The sequence below is a fragment of the Callorhinus ursinus genome, unplaced genomic scaffold (genome assembly GCF_003265705.2).
Source record: "Callorhinus ursinus isolate GAN/ISIS: 27379988/994484 unplaced genomic scaffold, GSC_fseal_2.0 scaffold1, whole genome shotgun sequence".
Lineage (NCBI taxonomy): Eukaryota > Metazoa > Chordata > Mammalia > Carnivora > Otariidae > Callorhinus > Callorhinus ursinus.
Genome location: NW_027397063.1, coordinates 40,323,110 through 40,343,196, shown reverse-complemented (window position 1 = coordinate 40,343,196; position 20,087 = coordinate 40,323,110). Strand labels below are relative to the sequence as shown.

Below are 20,087 nucleotides of genomic sequence, written 5' to 3'. Positions count from 1 at the left end.
TGGGATCGAGCCCCGCATCGGGCTCCCTGCTCGGTGGGGAGCCTGCTTCTCCCCCTGCTTGTACTCTCTCTCTCTCCTCTGTCAAATAAATAAATAAAATCTTTAAAAAAAAAAAAAAAAAGATAGCTTTAGGGCGCCTGGGTGGCTCAGTTGGTTGAGCGACTGCCTTCAGCTCAGGTCATGATCCTGGGGTCCTGGGATCGAGTCCCGCATTGGGCTCCCTGCTCAGCGGGGAGTCTGCTTCCCCCTCTGACCCTCCCCCCTCTCATGTGTTCTCTCTCTCTCTCATTCTTGCTCTCTCAAATGAATAATAAAATCTTTAAAAAAATAAAAAATAAAAAAAAAGCTTTGTCCAATTTGTTGCACTACCACATCAACATCAGAGTGACGTCTCATCCATAACAGCACCACTTTGATTTTCACCAAGCAACATCCAACACTATTTCATCATTCATTCCATCATTTGGATGCATTTAGATTTTAGAGAGTTGATGGATTCCACTACTGCAGACAAACCCGAACAGCAAGACGTCCTCCACCACACCTCCCAAGCACGGTAAGAGATAGCAGAAAAGGGGTTGGACCTGAGTCAGAGGCTCTGGTTTATATCTGTCTCCACCTCTCCCAAAGGAGACGCCAGAAATCACTTAAACTCTCATCTTATTCATCCCCTGTATTCTGAGTCTGGTCTAGCATCAGACACAGAGCAGATGTCAAAATGAAGACTGAATGAGCTCTGGAACTTGGTTTCATTATCTACAAAACGGATAAATTATTAGTTATTTTGAAGAGCTATTGTGAAAGTCCAATACTATAGTAGTATTAGTAGTATTAACCATTTTTAATATAAAGGGCAACACTGGAATGCTGGAAATATTCTCTGTGTTCTAAACATTCTATATCTTCATGTGGGTGGTAGTTACACTTTATTCATTTTCTATTGCTGTGTGACAAACCACCACAAACTTAAGTGGCTTAAAAACAAGGGACATTTATTATCACAGAGCTCTATCTGTCAAGAGTCCAGGGCATGGCATAGCGGGATTCTGAGAGTCTCACAGGTTGAAATCAGGTTGTCAGCAGGGTTGTGTTCCTTCCCAAAGATGAGAGAAATCTGCTTCCAGGCTCATTCAAATTGTTGGCCAGATTCAGTTCCTTGTGGTTCTAAGACTGAGATTCTTGTTTCCTTGGTGGTTGTCAGACAGGGAATGCCTTTCAGTTCCTAGAACCTGCCTACATTTCTTGCCACATGGCTTCCTCCATCTTTAAAGCCAGCAACAAAGAATCTCCCTCACATGAAAGCCTTCTCACACTTTGAATCTCTTCAAGAAGAACCTGGTTTCTGTTGAGGGGTTATCCAGTTAGGTCAGATTTACCCAGAATAGTATACTTTTTAGAAGTCAACTTTGTTACATAATCAAATCATGGGAGTGATATCCCATCATATTTGCAAGTCCTTCCCACACTCAAGAGAAAAAGAATTATATATGGGCATGGGTCACTGGGAGTCATCTTAGAATTGACCTACCGCAGCTACAAAGACAGATACAAATGTAAATTTCCATTATACTATATATTTACAATCCATGCACTCATTGGTATGTAGGATACACCTCAAAAGATAAAGAAAATAGCAAAGGGCTACAAAGATGTTAATGTTTATTCTATTGCTATTAGATCTAGTTTTATCCCAAACTCTCAGTAAGCTCTCCCAAAAATATGAGCTCTATTTTAGTTGTTGGTGAGGTTAGAAGCCGTCAAGGCTTCTGTTAGGCTGTGGTGGTCTCGGGACCACAGTACAGGTGCTAATGAAAAGTCAGCAGCAATTCTGACACTGGGAAAGCCTGTCAGAAACCAGATCTTGTCCCTATGATTCTTTGTTTTTGACTGGAATTATACCCATGCCTGGGGGTAGACGGGTAATCTCAAACAATTCAGCAGACTAAATATGCATCTTAGAATAATTTTAGCTTGTAGGAAAATCAGTTACCTAACATACAAAAACTGATAAGAAAAAACAAAACCTTCAAAACACAGGATTCATAACTAAAATAATAAAAGTGGAAAGAATATAAACCCTTCCAAGGCCAGGGCAAAGAAAATACAAGATGGGTCTGAAATATCTTGTGGTGCCAGAAAGTAAGGAAGTGCTTACAGGAAACAAAAAAAAAAGGATGACAGCATGTCAAAGGGGCACAGGAGCCAAACCGAAAAAATTCCCAATTCCCAAAACTGGAGCAATCACAGCAACAAAATAAATAACAAATGAATTGGGTAATAACCCAAAGAATGAAATAAACAATCATGAGTCATAAGCCTATAATGACATAATTAAATAAATAGGAAAAAAGGGACAATTCTTCCTTACAGAAAAATTCCAATTAATAAGTGTCTTAGGAATGAGAGATTAAAAAATCAGAATTACGTGCCACAGAAATAATTGCTGCTGGCAAGATCTACTAATGAATGCAAAAATGAGTGGGTGAAAGTGTAAGCAGATGTAAACAGGATGTTTACATTCTGTTGTAATAGAGAGACATCTGGAGAGTAGTTTCCTGTGGCTACTATAACAAGTTAACACATATTTGGTGGCTTAAAACAACACAAATTAATTCTCTTACAGTTTTGGAGGCCAGAAGTCCAAATTCAGTATCGCTGGGCCAAAACCAAGGTATCAGTAAGGCCATGCTCTCTCAGGAGGAGCTAGGAAACAATGTGTCTCCTCGCCTCTTCTAGAGCTGTGTTCTCTGGCTCATGGCCCCTTTTTCCACGTTTTAAGCCAGCAGCACAGCATCTTCAATTCTCTCTCTGCTTCCGTTGTCATACTGCCTTCTGCTTCTGTATGAAATCTCCCTCTGCCTCCCTCTTAAAAGGACACTTGTGGTTGCATTTAGGGCCCACTCAGATTACCCAGATAATCTCTCCCTGTCTCTAGACCCTTAACTTAATCACATATACAAAGTTTCCTTTGCCATCCGTATACAACAACATTCACAAATTTGAGGGATTAAGATTTGGATATCTTTGGGGGCCATTATTCAGCTTACCACAGTCTCAAAGTTATCTGTCCAGAATACAGAATAAATATAAAGAGAAGAGAACCCTGACAGACACTTGAACCAAGTGATCAAAGTTAACATCATTAACAATACATATCAACATCATGTACTCCCCTTTGCTATTCTTCCAAAAATTCATGATCTCATTCCAATCATTAGAAAACATTAGACAAATCGAAAGTTAGAAGCATTCTAAAAAATATGTGACCAACGCTCTTCAAAGTTTAAAAGTCATGGAAGATAATGTCATAGAGGGAAGACTAAGAAAACATGGTGACTAAATGCAATGTGGGATCCTGCACTGGATTCAAGAACAGAAAAAGAACATGAGTGGAAAAACTGATGAAATCCAAATAAACCCTACAGTGTAGTTAATAATATTATACTGATGTTAAAATCTTAGTTTTGAAAGTATTATGTGGTTATATAAAATGTCAGCATAAGGGGAAGCTGGGTGTAGGCTATACAGGAACTCTGTACTATTTCTGTAACTCATATGTAAGTCTAAAATTATCTGAAAACAAAGTGTTAAAAAAGATGAAGGAAGGAATGAAGGGAGGAAGATAGGGAGGGAGGAAGAGAAGAAGGCGAGCCCACGGTTTAGGGTCTTTGAGTGCACCTTGCCGGGCACTAGTGTGAACTGCAGTGAAGTTCTCCTAAACCGGGTCTCTGATATTCTATAAAGCAACTGCCCTTCTCTTTTCTTTCCAATTATGTACCTGTTTGAGACGGTCTTCTCAAAGCCAGGCTATTCTGCTTCTACGGATACATGGTTCATTTCTTCCTCTAAAAATCTATCAAGGGGATGGGACACCTGGGTGGCTCAATCAGTTAAGCATCTACCTTCGGCTCAGGTCATGATCCCAGGGTCCCAGGATCAGGCTCCCTGCTCAGCGGGGAGCCTGCTTCTCCCTCTGTCTGCCACTCCCACTGCTTGTGCTCTTCCACCTCTCTCTGACAAATAATAAAATATTAAAAAAAAAAAAAAAAGATTTCCTTTCTAAAAAAAAAAAAAAATCCATCAAGCTGAGCCTGGGTGGCTCAATGAGTTAAGTGACTGACTTCGGTTCAGGTCATGATCTCAGGGTCCTGGGATCGAGCCCAGAAAAAGGCTCCCTGGCTCAGCGAGAAGTTTGCTTGTCTCTCTCCCTCTGCCCCTCCCCACACTCATTCTCTCTCTCAAATAAATAAAATCTTTAAATAAATAAATAAAAAATAAAAATCCATCAAAAGTCTCACTGGTTACTAAATCTGTCTTCTTTCTAAACAGAACAGTACCTCACAAACCCACAACCACTTCTTGGTTAACACCGAGGCCTGTCAGGTGCAGGTAAACCATCCAAAGCTCCACCCACTGACGATCCTTCTAGATACCCAGGGACAAGGCAGGCAAGCCAGAAGACTGGGATTGTGGCAGAGAAGGGAGGTGGAACAAGGCCTCCTTGGTGTCAGACACGTAAGAGCAAGGAGTACAGAACTGTGGGGGATAATATGGGGGGAGAGGCCCAGGCAAATAAAAGTTATTTCCATTAATGATGTTTCATATATGAATCCTTTAAAATGAGTAATTCACGGGCTTTAAGTAAATCAAATACAGCCTTTCATTAGGAAAAGATTGGGATTTCTTGGGACACAATGGCAGGGACCAGAGATACAGGCTCGCAGTGTCCTGGCTGCCGCTGGGCCACAGACAAATTTTATGTAGCCCACAAAATATTTTAAAGGTTTTCAATTGGATGCCAATGTTTTGAAATCTGGAGATACTACATTTAAAGATTAAAGATTAAGACTTCTGATTTTTTTTTATGGAAAAAAAACCCTATAGATCTGGCCACACTGCGTCGACATTTCTGCACAGCAACAAATCAGAAGGAACTGCAGAGAGGCTGTCCTTGCTCTCCAGTTCCCTCCCCACCACACAAGGCATGCATGTGACTAACACCCACCGTGACTACATTCATATGTATAATATACCTAGGCCCGATGGCATCTGTGTTTGCAGGATCTGTGTGGGAGACTATACATCCATGCTTTCAACAGCTAAAAGGACCTTGCCTGCCATCTGCATAAGCTTCCTTAATAATAGTCATCCTTTCTTCCTAAAAGTCACCATAGCTATTTACATCTATTCTGCAAAAACAGAACGTATACATTTACTCTTCAGAATTTCGTTGTCTTACTTTTAACGATATCCTATACCAATGGATCAAAATCGCCTAGAAGGTTTGTTGAAACACAGATTGCTGGGCCCCACACCCCAGAGTGTCTGATTCAGTAGCCTGAGATAAGACTTGAGAATCTGCAATTCCAGCAAGTCCCTGCTAAGGCCCATGCTGCTAATGCAGAGACCACACCTTGAGAAACCTGCCATTCACTAACCCAATGCTTTGGATTTCAAAAATTTCTATGATAACTTTACACACATTTCTTGAGGATCTCTAGAGCACTGATATCCGACAGAACTCCTGCAATAATGGATACATTTTATATAAAATGCTGTCCAACATGGCAGCCACTAGCTACACGTGGCCCCTGAGGGTATGTGACTTACACTTTATTTAATTTTAATTTAATTTTAATTAACTTTAATTTTAATTAACGTAAATAGCCACATGTGGCTAGGAGCTACCACACTGGACGGTACAGCACTGAAGGCTCCTAAGGAGCCAACCAGAGAGGAGACAGGAGGAGGAAGACGACTTTTACATGAGTCTAAATATCAAAGCCCAAGATTATGCACATAAGGTCTGATTTATTTTAATCAAAAAGCTCTTTTAGTATTTTCAATTGTGCCCAGAAGTATGTCCATGACATATTAATTTAATGTCCATGGCACATTAAAAGGAGGAAAAAAGTTTTTATAACATTAGTGAAACCACAGAGCCTCATCCATTTAGCAAGAAAAACAACAAACCATCAAGCTCATTCCTTTTTACCTTTTATTCTCCTGGGAATCACAGTCACCCAATCAGGTCCACTGGAGTTGATTGGCATTTTGATATTGATACCACTTTAGAAGGAATAGAAAGAGTACAAGCTTAGATTCAAGAACATTTACTTTCTAACATGTATCTTCATTTGCAAATAAAAAAAAGGTATGATGTCACAGAACCCTAAGATGAAATATCCTTATAAATGTTAATCAACACAATTAATTAATAAACTAGGTCTCTTATAAGGTTAAATAGATATATAAAGTGAATAAAAATTAAATAGGTTTTTAACTTTTCACTGCTTAGAACTGAGAGCATAAGCTCCAAAATGACAAAGTCTGGGCTGAATTACTTAATCCCCTTGGACTCAGAAAATGGCTCACACTGATGAGAATGTCACTATCTAATTTTCAAGCTACAAATCCATGTAGAATTAAGTCGCATGACAGATTCCTCAGGCCTTGCCCAGAACAGAGAGGAGTCCCTACTGAAGATACTCGTCCCCAGATATGTGCTCTTGTCGTACTTTGTTCATCATTACTATGGCTCTGGAGTGCCTCTTTCTAAAACACACACTCCTCAAAGACACAAACTGTGTCTCCCTCACCTTTTGTCTTCAGCACTTAGCACAGGCCCTGGACTAGAGTCCATGCTTGGAAAATATTTGATGGAGAGCTGTGTGAAAAAGTGGGGGAGAGTGGAGTCCAAGGGGAAAGTACTGAAAACTTGCTATAACTATTCCAGAAACTGGGTTACAATAATTACCTCTCACGCTTAGACCAAAAACAAACAAAATAAAATGCTAACTTTCCAAATTCTTTTTAATCTTATTTATTTGACAGAGAGAGAGCACAAGCAGGGGGAGCTGCAGGCAGAGGGAGACGGAGAAGCAGACTCCCCACTGAGCAGGGACCTGATGCGGGGCTCAATCCCAGGACCCTGAGATCACGACCCAAGCCAAAGGGCAGACGCCTAACCAATTGAGCCACCCAGGCTCCCTGGAATTAAAATTTTTTTAAATAAAATAAATAATTTTGGGGGCACCTGGGTAGACCAGTCTTGGACCAGTTTTAGCTCAGGTCATGATCTCAGGGTCATGAGATTGAGCCCCAAGTCAAGCTCCCTGCTCAGCACGGAGCCTGCTTAAGATTTTCTCTCCCTCTCCCTCTGCCCCTCCTACCCAACATGGTCACTCTCTCTCTTCCCCTCTCACTCAAATAAATAAATCTTAAAAAAAAATAGTAATAATTCCTAAGCTTCTACCATGTGCCTGGCACTGTCCTAGATGTCAGGGATCTAACAGTATACAAACCCCCCACAGCATCTCCTTCATGGAACTGACATTCTAATGGGGGAGAGAAATAAAAAAACAAAGTAGGAAAGCAGTACAGTTGATCCTCGAACAACATGGGTTTGAACTATGCAGGTCCATTTATGCATGGATTTTTTTTTTTTTTAAAGATTTTTATTTATTTGACAGAGAGAGAGATAGCGAGAGCAGGAACACAAGCAGCGGGTGTGGGAGAGGGAGAAGCAGGCTTCCTGCCGAGCAGGGAGCCCGATGTGGGACTCGATCCCAGGACCCTGGGATCATGACCTGAGCCGAAGGGAGACGCTTAACGACTGAGCCACCCAGGCGCCCCGCATGGATTTTTTTCAATACAATACAGTATTGTAAATGTATTTTCTGTTCCTTATGATTTTCTTTTCTCTAGCTTTCTTTACAAATACAGTACCTAACATATGTAGCATACAAAATATGTGTTAATTAACTGTAAGGGTTCCGGTCAACAACATGATATTAGTAGTTCAGTTTTTGGGGAGTCAGAAGTTAGAGCAGATTTTGGACAGACTCTGCAAGTGGTTGGAGCCCTCCATGCCCATGGTTTTCAAGGCTCAACTGTATCAGACACTACATTAGAAAATAGCTTAAATAAGTGGCATTTAAGAGAGGACACGACTTCAAAAACATCATAAATAAACCACTTTAATGAGAGAGCCTTGAGGTAAAGAAAAGAAGAAAATTTCCCCTTTGTAATTTTCCTGTAAAAATGTTTAACCTCAATGTGGTCATGGAAAAACAATAAAGCAGCAAATCCAAACCAAGGGACATCCTACAAAATGGTGACATCAGAATTCTTTTTTTAAAACACTTTTTTTAAAGACTTTACATATTGGCTTATTTATTTGAGAGAAAGAGAGAGAAAACATGAGCAGTGGAGAGGCAGAGGGGGAGGGAGAGGGACAGACTCTGCTGAGTGCGGAGCCCGACACAAATTCTTAATAATGTAAAAAACAAGCTAGAAACCTCTTCCAGATTAAAAGAGATTAAAGAGGTAACTAAACACACTCTGTGTGATCATAGGTTAGATTAGTTAAAATAAACTAAAATAAATTAAGTAAATTTTTTTTATTTTTACTTTTTTATTTTTTTAAGATTTTATTTATTACATGAGAGAGAGAGAATGAGAGGGAAGAGGGTCAGAGGGAGAAGCAGACTCCCCACCGAGCAGGGAGCCCGATGTGGGACTCGATCCCGGGACTCCAGGATCATGACCTGAGCCGAAGGCAGTCGCCCAACCAACTGAGCCACCCAGGCACCCTAAGTAAATTTTTTTTTTAAAATAAACAGGGGCGCCTCGGTGGTGCAGTCAGTAAAGTGTTTCTAACTCTTGGTTTTTGCTCAGGGTGGTGGGATTGAGCCCCGTGTGAATGTGGAGTCTGCTTAAGATTCTCTCTCCCTCTCCATCTGCTTCGTGCTCTCACTCTCTCTCAAATTAATATATCTTTAAAAAATAAAAAAGACAGCCATAAGGGACATTACTCGGACAACTGGAGAAACTTGAGTATGGACTGTGTATTAAATAACAGTACTGCATCAATGATAAATGCCCCCAGTGTGGTATATATGCTCTGGTTACATACTGGAGAAAGTTCATGTGCTAGGAGATGCGTACTCATGCGGTGCAACACCATGATGTCTGCAACTTAATCTCAAATGGTCAAGGGGGGAAGAATTATACGTAGACATACACATATATAAACACACATACAGAGAGAAAGCAAGAGAAAGCAAACGTAGCAAAACATTTAAGTAAAAGACTAAATCTAAGTAAAAGACTTATTCATTTTTGTTCATTTTAATTTCATTTTTATTATTCTTGCAGTGTTTCTAATGATTTGAAAGGTTTTTTTAAACACAAAGTTAGAAAGAAAAAAGATATTAAATTATGCTAAAAATATATGGGAAGCTTTTCATGTGAGAAGCTCACTCTTTCAAAAGGCCTTCTTTTGGGGCACCTGGGTGGCTCAGTCGCTGAGCATCTGCCTTCTGCTCAGGTCATGATCCCAGGGTCCTGGGATCGAGGCCCACATCAGGCTCCCTGCTCCGCGGGAAGCCTGCTTCTCCCTCTCCCACTCCCCCTGCTTGTGTTCCCTCTCTCGCTGTGTCTCTGTCAAACAAATAAATAAAATCTTTAAAAAAAAAAAAAAGGCCTTCCTTTATATTAATAGGATCTTTTAAGCAAAGTACTGTTGTTCTTTCTAAAACCAACATTTTTTTTCCTTAGGAGTAAAGAACCAAAGATTAGATCCCTTTAATTGCCCAACTGTAATTTAGGGAACCAAAGACCAAGGCTGTTTCTTAATCCTTCCTGAATTAAGCAATGTTATGAACCACCAAGGGAAAAACGTAAAAATGGGTATCAGCTTAACATATGCAAGCCATGAACTCAAAACAGTACACTCAAGGACACCTCAAAAGATCACTTTCAATCTTTGCTTTTTCTTTTCAGTTAGCTGGTGCAAAACCTCAGAATTTTAACAGAGAAAATAATGCAAAAAATAAAATCAGTATCAGGACTATCAAATGTTTGGTTTCCAAAAATGCCACCTCAAGCACCATTTCCCCAGCAAACTTCCAAGTAAGTGGAGTTTCTTAATGATTCTACTACTACAAAGTGATTCTACTGCAAAATGCCATCAGCCAGCCTTATCCAGGATATGAGTAAGGACAGGGACATACATTGTTTCATCCTTCACGACTCATAGGTGTTTTCCGGTTTTAATGGTAGGATTTGGTGTCAGGAATATTCTTAAATTTTACAAATTCTCTAGCCTTTTTCCCACTTTTTTTCCACATGGAATTTCAGTAAGTTACAAGCTATGCTTCCTCTTTTTTTTGCTAAGCCACTAAGCGGCCTGACAACACAACTCTAAAAGGGGAGTAACTGAGCAGTCTTCACACATTGGCAAAAAGTACACAGAACTGAAATAATATGCTCACCGTCACTGATAAATAGCTTGTCTGAGATCGAACCCAGGATAAAACTAAAGCTAAAGTCCTTGTGTACTGAGTTTTTTGTGTATACTGAAGAACAGTACAGTAAATACTTTGAGTAGTGCTCCCTCTGCCGGTCTTCTAACAGCATGGCATGAGTCCACCAAATGTGTATTTAAAACTGGTAGGACCAAAAGCTGACTCCAGAAGTGAAAAATCAAAGGGCTTTATTGTAGGAGCTCCTATAGACTACATACCTGATGGTAGGCACTTTTCCCCCATTGAGGAATGAGTGGACATAAAACAAAATTTTGGGGGGTTGCCTAGATGTGCTCCACAAAACTACCTCTCTACCAGTATTTTTTAAGTTATTTATTTCATGAAAAAATAAAAGACATTTTTACATTCTTTCAAATAATTGGACTTTTTGACCATATGGCTTTCTAACTTTTTTTCCTTAGGCATGCTATTTTACTTCAGAACTACATGGGATGTCGAAGAAAACATTTTAATTCGTACTGATCCCATACATTCTCTTCTGCACACTGTTCCATATCTTGATCATTATGCTGAAAAAGTTTTACACTTACGTTCAAAAAGAGAAATTTGTGCACAGCAAAGCAAAAATTTCAACAACTATTAATTTAAAAAATATAATTTGCTGTGGTATTCCTGGCTTCCCATGTTTATCATTAAGTCAACCCAGCAATGTGGTCATAGTCATAGTGTTTTTTCTATCAATACATGTTTATATGATTTTAATAACTGATAATATGCCACTTACATTTTTTTTTATTTTATTAGACATGAAGCTAAACCACTGGCCTGACTACAAGACCTCTAGTTCTTAGATGATTTTTTGATCTGTTCTGTGAATAAGTGAGCTTTCTTACATAGCTACAGGTATGCTCTGTAGTTCTAAAGTAAAACATAAGGGCAAAAGGTCTTTCATTTGAACTGGAATAAGCTCTTAGGTTCACTTTTTAAAAACTATTCACAAGGAGGCACCTGGCTGGCTTAGTCAGTGGAGCATGCAACTTGATCTCAGGGTTATGGGTTCGAGCCCCACATTTGGTGTAGAGATTACTTAAAAATAAAAAGAACCTAAAAAATGAAAAATAAATAAATAAAAACTATTCACAAAATATAAATATTTATTTTCTTATTCACTATCTCTCCCAAATTGGGCCAACTTCAGAGAGATATATGAAGCAAATAACCAAGACAAGAAAGTCTCCTAAATGGGACGCTGTCTCCTAATCGGGACAAAAACAGTAGAAAAGGACCCTTAAAATACCCCCTTGAACAAGGAGCACGTACCTCTGGAAGAAAGCATTCTCTGCAGCAGTTAGAAGGCCCTTCAGGTATCCACCTTTGAAATGGTTAATTCTGCTACTGCAAGGGAGCTTCTTTGGTTTGAAGCAGAACCAGGGTTCTCCAGTGTAGAGATCTGTAAAGTTACACAGGGGCAGACTGCCAGGAAGACACACATTACACTCCGTGGTTTCAGAAATTCTTCCTGAACGGAAGAGACTCTTGAAATAGACCCTGTGTGGTTTCTCTTCTTGCAGGTGCTGAAGAACTCTGATCCCTTCGGTGGGGTGGACGAGAGATATGGACACTTTAACTCTGCCTGGCCAGAGCAAAGTAAAAAAGACCTTGTAAAACCCATTCTGGTAGTCTACCACTCTGCCCACAGCCCCTGCCTGCAGCTTTGGGGAGTGGATTCTGGCCTGCAGGTAGTCTCCACCATATTTCTTGGGCTTTCTTTGAAAATCCTGTACATGAACCAGCACTTCTAGTTGGCTTCCCACCTTGAAGAAGGCTGCAGAGTTCAAGATAACGAAGTAGCTGGAAGAAGGGTCAGTGCTCTTCAGAAAGGGGACGGGACCCACATCAGGCACCTGCCACTGCAAGGCGGCCAGCAAGGAGTCCTCCTCCGTGCGCTCTCGGCTGGACAGGGTCTGGTGCTCATAGCCACAGTAAGGATTCCGGCTAACTCCTGTCACCTGGGAGGAAACAAACTGTCCACTGCTATCGATGAACGTGGCTGAAACAGTCTCATGGTCCAAGTACTGAAGAGAAAAACACAAAAACAGAAGCCACAGACAGCTACAATAAATTTCCTTATATCAACCAAATATATCTCTGCTTCAGTTTAACTTTAAAAAAAAAAACTACTTGGGATGACATTGGTTCAAAAATCAGAGTTCACTAGTTTTACAGGGTTATCTTTTTGCAATACAGTGAAATCAAGATGAGGAATAAGGTCAAAGAAAGATCTCCACACGTCTATGAATTTTACCTCCAGGAGCTCAACGGGTGCCCACAGTAAATATCAGTAGAAAAAACTCTCATGCTTCCAGCAAAATAAGAAAAGGAACCATTTGGAAATACAACAGAACATTCTGTTCTTAACAAGGTCTGCCCTCAAGAAAAACTATTGTACTAGAGCCTAATCTATTGGGGTTTTATCAGCACTTCACCAAACCGGGGTAGGAGACATACCCAGCTCCAGCCCATTCTAACCATCTATTCAACTTAAGGAGTGTAGCGTGAGGACTAAGAAGCACTTTTGAAGTTCACAGCCCGGTAGCAAGGGCTCACTAAGGACTAAGACTTACCCATAGGACTATAAAATGCTTCACCTCCCCCACACCTCACAACTAAAAGTTTATTTATCAGAGTTCCTTTTACCCAGTATATCACATTCAGCTTTCAACAAAAAACTGTAAGACATACTAAAAGATAAAAAACATGGCTTGAAAACACAAATCAAACATCAGAACCAGACTTAGATATGGCAGGGTTGTTGAAATAATCAGACCAGTAATTTAAAACAACTAGGATTAATATGCTAAGGCCTCTAAGGGAAAAAGCAGACAATGTGAAAGAACAGATGGGCACTGGAAGGAGAGATGGAAATTCCAAGAAAGAATGAAAAAGAAATGCCAAGAATAGAGAACCCAGAAATGGACCCTCAACTCTATGGTCAACTAATTTCAACAAAGCAGGAAAAAGTGTCCAATGGAAAAAAGACGGTCTTGGGATGCCTGGGTGACTCAGTCAGATAAGCGTCTGCTTTCAGCTCTGGTCATGGTCCCAGGGTCCTGGAATCAAACCCCGCATCAGGCTCCCTGCTCCCCAGCAGGAAGTCTGCTTCTTCTTCTCCCTCTGCTGTTCCCCCTGCTTATGCTCTTTCTCTCTCTCTCTCTCTAATAAATAAAATCTTTAAAAAATAAAAAAGTATCTTCAACAGATAGTATTGGGAAAACTGGACAGCCACATGCAGAAGAATGAAACTGGACCATTTTCTTATTCCATACACTAAAATAATCTCAAAATGGATGAAAGACCTAAATGTGAGACAGAAATCCATCAAAATCCTAGAGGAGAACACAAGCAGGAACCTCTTCTACCTCAGCCGCAGCAACTTCTTGCTAGACACATCTTCAAAGGCAAGGGAAACAAAAGCAAAAATGAACGATTAGGACTTCATCAAGATAAAAAGGTTTTGCACAGCAAAGGAAACAGTCGACAAAACTGTAAGACAACCTACTGAATGGGAGAAGATATTTGTAAACGTCATCAGATAAAGGGCTAGTATCCAGACTCTATAAAGAACTTATCAAACTCGGGGCACCTGGGTGGCTCAGTCGTTGGGCATCTGCCTTCAGTTCGGGTCGTGGTACCAGGGTCCTGGGATCCAGCCCTACATCAGGCTCCCTGCTCTGTGGGAAGCCTGCTTCTCCCTCTCCCACTCCCCCTGCTTGTGTTCCCTCTCTCGCCATGTCTCTGTCAAATAAACAAATAAAATCTTTAAAAAAAAAAAAAACTTAGCAAACTCAACACCCAAAAAACAAATAATCCAGTCAAGAAATGGAAAGAAGGTATGAACAGACGTTTCTCCAAAGAAGACATCCAAATGGCCAATAGACACATGAAAAAATGCTCAACATCACTCGGCATCAGGGAAATACAAATCAAAACCCCAATGAGATACCACCTCACACGGGTCAGAATGGCTAAAATTAACAAGTCAGGAAACGACAGATGTTGGCAAGGATGCAGAGAAAGGGGAACCCTCCTGCACTGTTGGTGGGAATGCAAGCTGGTGCAGCCACTCTGGAAAAATAGTATGGTGGTCCCTCAAAAAGTTGAAAATAGGGCTACCCCAACACCTAACAATTGCACTACTAGGTATTTATCCAAAGGATACAAACATAGTGATCCAAAGGGGCACCGCACCCCAATGTTTATAGCAACAATGTCCACAATAGCCAAACTATGGAAAGAGCCCAGATGTCCACTGACAGATGAACAAATAAAGATGTGGTGTGTGTGTGTGTGTGTGTGTGTGTGTGTATACACACACACAATAGAATATTACTCAGCTATTAAAAAAAATGAAATCTCACTATTTCCAACGATGTGGATGGAACTAGAGGGTATTATGTTAAGTGAAATAAGCCAATCAGAGAAAGACAATTATATGATTTCATTCATATATGTAATTTAAGAACACAGAGGATCAAAGAGAAAAGGAGGGAAAAATAAGGTAAGACAAAATCAGAGGAGACAAACATTAAGAGACTCTTAACTCTAGAAAACAAACAAGGTTGCTGGAGGGGAGGTGGGTGGGGGGATGGGGTAACTGGGTGATGGGCATTAAGGAGGGCACTTAATGTAATGAGCACTTGGTGTTATATGCAACTGATGAATCACTAAACTCTACCTCTGAAACTAATAATACACTACATGTTAATTAATTGAATTTAGATAAAATAAAATGAAATTTAGGGGCGCCTGGGTGGCTCAGTCGTTAAGCGTCTGCCTTCGGCTCAGATCATGATCCAGCATCCTGGGATGGAGCCCTGCTCAGCGGGAAGCCTGCTTCTCCCTCTTCCACTCCCCCTGCTTGTGTGTGTCTCCCTCTGTCAAATAAATAAAATCTCTCTGTGTCTCCCTCTGTCAAATAAATAAAATCTTAAAAAAATAAATAAATAAAATGAAATTTAAAAAGCATACCAAAAAAAAGAAAAAAGAAATGCCAAACAAAGCAGAGAGGATTTTTAGGGAGAGAAAATACTCTGTATAATACTATAATGATGGATATCATTACACATTTGTCTAAACCTATAGAATATACAACACCAATAGAGAACACTAAGGTTCACTAGGGACCTTGGGTAATCATGGTATGTCAAGGTACACTTTTCCTTGGTCAAAAAATGTACCCATTCTGGTGAATAATGATAATAATGGGAGAGGCTAAGCATATAAAGGGGCAAAGAGTATATGGGAAATCTCTGTAATCCTCCTATAGTGTAAGCCCTGACAGTTGTTTTTTTCTTTTTTGTAATTCAAGTGCCTGACCTCAATTTTGATTGCCAAGACATGCATTTCAAAGAGGTATCCACTTCAAAGACAGCAATCTCGGAAAAACACAATGCCAGCGATGCCTGGGTGGCTCAGTCAGTTAAGCGGCTGCCTTCAGCTCAGGCCATGATCTCAGAGTCCTGGGATCAAGCCTTGTGTCGGGCTCCCTGCTCAGCGGGAAGCCTGCTTCTCCCTCTCCCTCTGCCTGCTGTTCCCCCTGCTTGTGTGCTCTCTCGCTTGCTGTCAAGTAAATAAATAAGATCTTAAAAAAAAAAAAACAAAACACAATGCCAGCCACAAGACTAGATAGAGCCAGGCCACCACCTCCTGCAATAGGCTCCTTTGCTTTAGAGATCTTGGGAGATTTAGATAATTGACCACTTCCTGTGCTTTAAATTCCCACTCTTATGTTTTAAATTCACCAATAAAGAGTGAACCTGTGAAACCCCAGGCCCTTGTCCTCAGATACCCTCAAAACAGCAGAACCCCAGGCCTACACTCTTTCTCTCTTTCTCTACCCGTGACCTCACTGTGTTGCCCCAGGTGTGCTGTACACCCTCCAGGACCTATGAATAATAAGACTTGTTGTTTTTCAAAGTTTCCTGCTTGCAGTCACAGTAAGAATCACAAGAGCCAGTCCAGAAACAAGAGTGGTTATCAAGAGGCTGAGACCAGCACAAAACATCTCCTGTCAATTTTGCTTTAAGCCTACAAAAGACTCATTTTAGACCTAAAGACACCTGCAGATTGAAAGTAAGGGGGTAGAGAAACATGCAAATAGATGTCAAAAGAAAATTCAGTCTGAATAGCAATACTTACATTGGAAAAATTAGACTTTTTTGTTCTTGTACTGTTTGTTGTTGTTGAAGTAGGCTCCATGCCCAGAATAGAGCCCAATGTGGGGCTTGAACTCACAATCCTGAGATGGAGACCTGAGATCAAGAGTCAGACACCAAACCGACTGAGCCACCCAAACACCCCTGTTGTTTTTCTCTGCTTTGGTATCAGGGTAATACTGGCCTCATGGAATGATTTTGAATGTGTTCCCTCTATTCCATTACTGATAACATTTTGATAAATATTGTCCTTATTTTTTTTAATGTTTGGTAGAATTCACCAATGAAACCATGAGGTCTTAGACTTTTCTGTGCTGGGAGATTTTTGATTCCTAATTCAATTTTCATTCTTGTTATCGGTCTAAGAAGATTTTTCTACCTCTTGGATTCAAAATTCATGATACAATCTTGGTGACTTGTGTGTTTTTAGGAATTATCCGGGTTTTTTTCCTAAGATATCTGATCTTTTAGTATATAATTGTTTATAGTAACCTGTTATCACACTATGTATTTCTGTGGCTATCTGTTGTATTGCTTTCTCTTCCATTTCTCATTTTGGTTTTTGAGTCTTTTTTTTCTTAATGTAGTTAAAGCATTGCCAATATTTTTTTTAAAAACTGGTCATTACTTTAAATGTTATGTGATTATTTATTCTGGTCTCTATTTTATTTGTTTCTGATTTTTCTTTGTTGTTTTCTTCTCTACTAAATTTCAGCTAAGTTTCTTCTTTTTCTAGTTCCTTGTGGTGTCAAGTTATTTCAACTTTTTTCCTTTCTTTAAATTTTTTTGCTCTTTATTCTTTTACTTTTTTTTTAAGATTTTATTTATATATTAACAAAGAGAGAGACAGAAAGTGCACAAGCAGGGGGAGCAGCAGACAGAGGGAGAAGGAGAAACAGGCTCCCCGCAGAGCAGAGAGCCCAACGTGGGGCTCGATCCAGGATCATGACCTGAGCCAAAGGTAGACACCTAACCAACTGAGCCACCCAGGGCCCCCCCTTTTTTTTAAGATTTTATTTATTTGAGAGATAGAGAGCACAGGTCAGGTGAGAGGCAGAGGGAAAAGCAGACTCCCCACTGAGCAGGAGCCCAACACAGGTCTCAATCCCAGGACCCTGGGATCATGACTTGAGCCGAAAGCAGACATTTAACCAACTGAGCCACCCAGGTGCCCCTCAACTTTTTTTCTTAATACAAACACTTATAGCATAAATTTCAGTCTAACATCTGCTTTTGCCGCAACCCATATGTTTTGGAATATTGTTTTTTCCTTTTGTTTTGAGACATATTTTGATTTGCTATTTCCTTATTAGGCCAATTGCTTGTGCAGTAGTGTGGTGCTTAATATTTACATATTAAATATATAATATTTACATTGTAGATTTTTCAGCTTTATTTTATTGTTGATCTTTAGTTTTGTACCACTGTGGTTAAAAAATATACTTGGTATGATTTCAGTCTTCTTAAATGTTAATATTTGTTATGTCTCTTTTTATGTGATTTAACCAGGGTATTCTTCTTCTGTGTGTACTTGAAGAAAATGTATATTCTATTTTTCTTGAATGGAATGTTTTATAGATATCTTTTATAACCATGTCTTCTGAAGTATGCTTCAAGTTCTTGCTGAAAGAAAAATAACTTTAACAGAAGGTACTCATTTAAAATAAAGCATATCAGAAGAAAGGTGGGTGGGGATGGGTGAAATACGTGGAAGGGATTAACAGTATACTTATGATGAGCTGAGTAATGATGTATAGAATTGCTGAATCACTATATTGTACACCTGAAACTAATATATCACTGTATGTTAACTATACTGGAATTAAAATAAAAAACTTAATAATAAAAAAAATTTTGCTTTAAACATAAAATTTTTCTTAAAAAAATCTTTGGGGCACCTGGCTGGTTCAGCTGGTATAGAGCATGCAACTCTTGATATCAGGGTTGTGAGTTTGAGCCCCATGTTGGGGGTAGAGATCACTTAAAAATAAAAGATCTTTTTTAAAATAGTCTTTAGGGGTGCCTAGGTGGCTCAGCTGGTTAAGTGTCTGTCTTCAGCCCAGGTCATGATCTCAAGGTCCTGGGACTGAGCCCCACATCATGTAGGGCTCTCTGCTCAGCAGGGAGTCTGCTTCTCCCTCTCACTCTCCCTTTGTGCTTGCTCTCTCTCTCTCTCAAATAAATAAAATCTTAAAAAAAGAAAAAGAAATTGCCTTTAAAAAATCAATAATAATAAAAATAAGTTAAAAAGTCTTTAAAAACTAAACATCAAAAAATTAAAAGAAATGCCAGAGACCAAAAGCAATGTAACAGAAATAAAGAATGCTTTTGAAAGTCTCATTAGCAGACCAGACACAACTGAGCAAAGAATCTCTGAACATGAGGATATGTCAATGGAAACTTCCAAAACTAAAAATCAAAGAGGAAAAAAGAATGAAAAAATGGGAACAGAGTATTTAAGAGCTATGGGAATATTATAAAAGGTGCAACAATCCCCAACAGTAATACCAAAAGGATCAGAAAAAAGGAACAGAAGAAATATTAAAATAATGACTGAAAATATCCCCTAATTAATGTCAGATATCAAACCACCCATCTAGGAAGCCAAGAGAATACCAAGTAGGATAAACACACACACAAAAAACCCAACTACATCCAGGTATATCATATTCAAACTGCAGAAAGTGAAAGATAAAAGATCTTGAAAGAAACCAAAGGGGATTTTAAAAACCCTCATTTTTGGAGGAGCAAATATAAGAATTACATCTCACTTCTGGGAAATCATGAGAAGTGGAAGGCAATGCTAAAGGAATTGAGAGGAAAAAAAACAACAACAACCCTAGACTTCCATACATTGCAAAATTACCCTTCAGACGTGAAGTAAAGACTTTCTTCGGTGAAACTGAGAGAATTTGTTGCCACCAGACCTGTCTAACAAAAAATGTTAAAAGAAGTTCTTCAGGGAAAAGGAAAGGATATAGATCAGAAACCCTGTTCTACATAAAAAGAGGAACAGCACCGGAGAATAAATAAGTAAAGGTAAAATAAAAACTTTTACTTCTCATATTTTTTTTCCCCTCAGCCAACAATTTATTCTTCAAGAGTAATTACTAATCAACTTTTGTGATTACTTATCATATTCATAATCGATCTAACAGATAACAATTTGCCCAAAATAATAACAGCAACAATGCATTCAATTACACATGCATATGTGTATATATATGTTTATGTATAAGTGAAATAAATAACAATGATTATACAAAGGACAGGAGGAAGAAATTAGGAACATTTTGTTATTACAAGATATCTGCACTATCAAAGAAGCAGTTTCAAGTTAACTGATAGTAGATTTGGATTAATTGTAAATGCATATTGCAAACTCTTAGGAAATCACTTAAAGAAGTAAAATAACAAATATAATTAATATAGCAATAAGAGAGAAGATGGAATATGTAAAATGCTCAATTAAAACCATAAAAGGCAAAAAAAAAGAGAAGACAATAGAAACAAAAACAAGGACATTGAGTAGAAAACAATAACAAGGGGCGCCTGGGTGGCTCAGTCAGTTAAGCATCTGCCTCCAGCTCAGGTCATGATC

General features: G+C 39.3%; 2 protein-coding genes across 4 annotated transcripts in view; one reads left to right on the top strand and one right to left on the bottom strand.

The window, feature by feature from the left end:
• Positions 1-20,087, top strand: part of RPL24 (ribosomal protein L24) — a 211,137-nt gene that overhangs the window by 117,057 nt on the left and 73,993 nt on the right. The window lies entirely within an intron of this gene.
• NXPE3 (neurexophilin and PC-esterase domain family member 3) overlaps positions 1-20,087 on the bottom strand; it is a 46,455-nt gene that overhangs the window by 7,728 nt on the left and 18,640 nt on the right. For all 3 annotated transcript variants that reach the window (XM_073892773.1, XM_025873583.2, XM_073892777.1), the window contains 2 exons: positions 11,592-12,346; positions 5,996-6,069 (listed from right to left, as the gene is read on the bottom strand). In XM_073892773.1, coding sequence (XP_073748874.1) covers positions 5,996-6,069; positions 11,592-12,346 — 829 coding nt within the window. The remainder of the gene's footprint in view (positions 1-5,995; positions 6,070-11,591; positions 12,347-20,087) is intronic.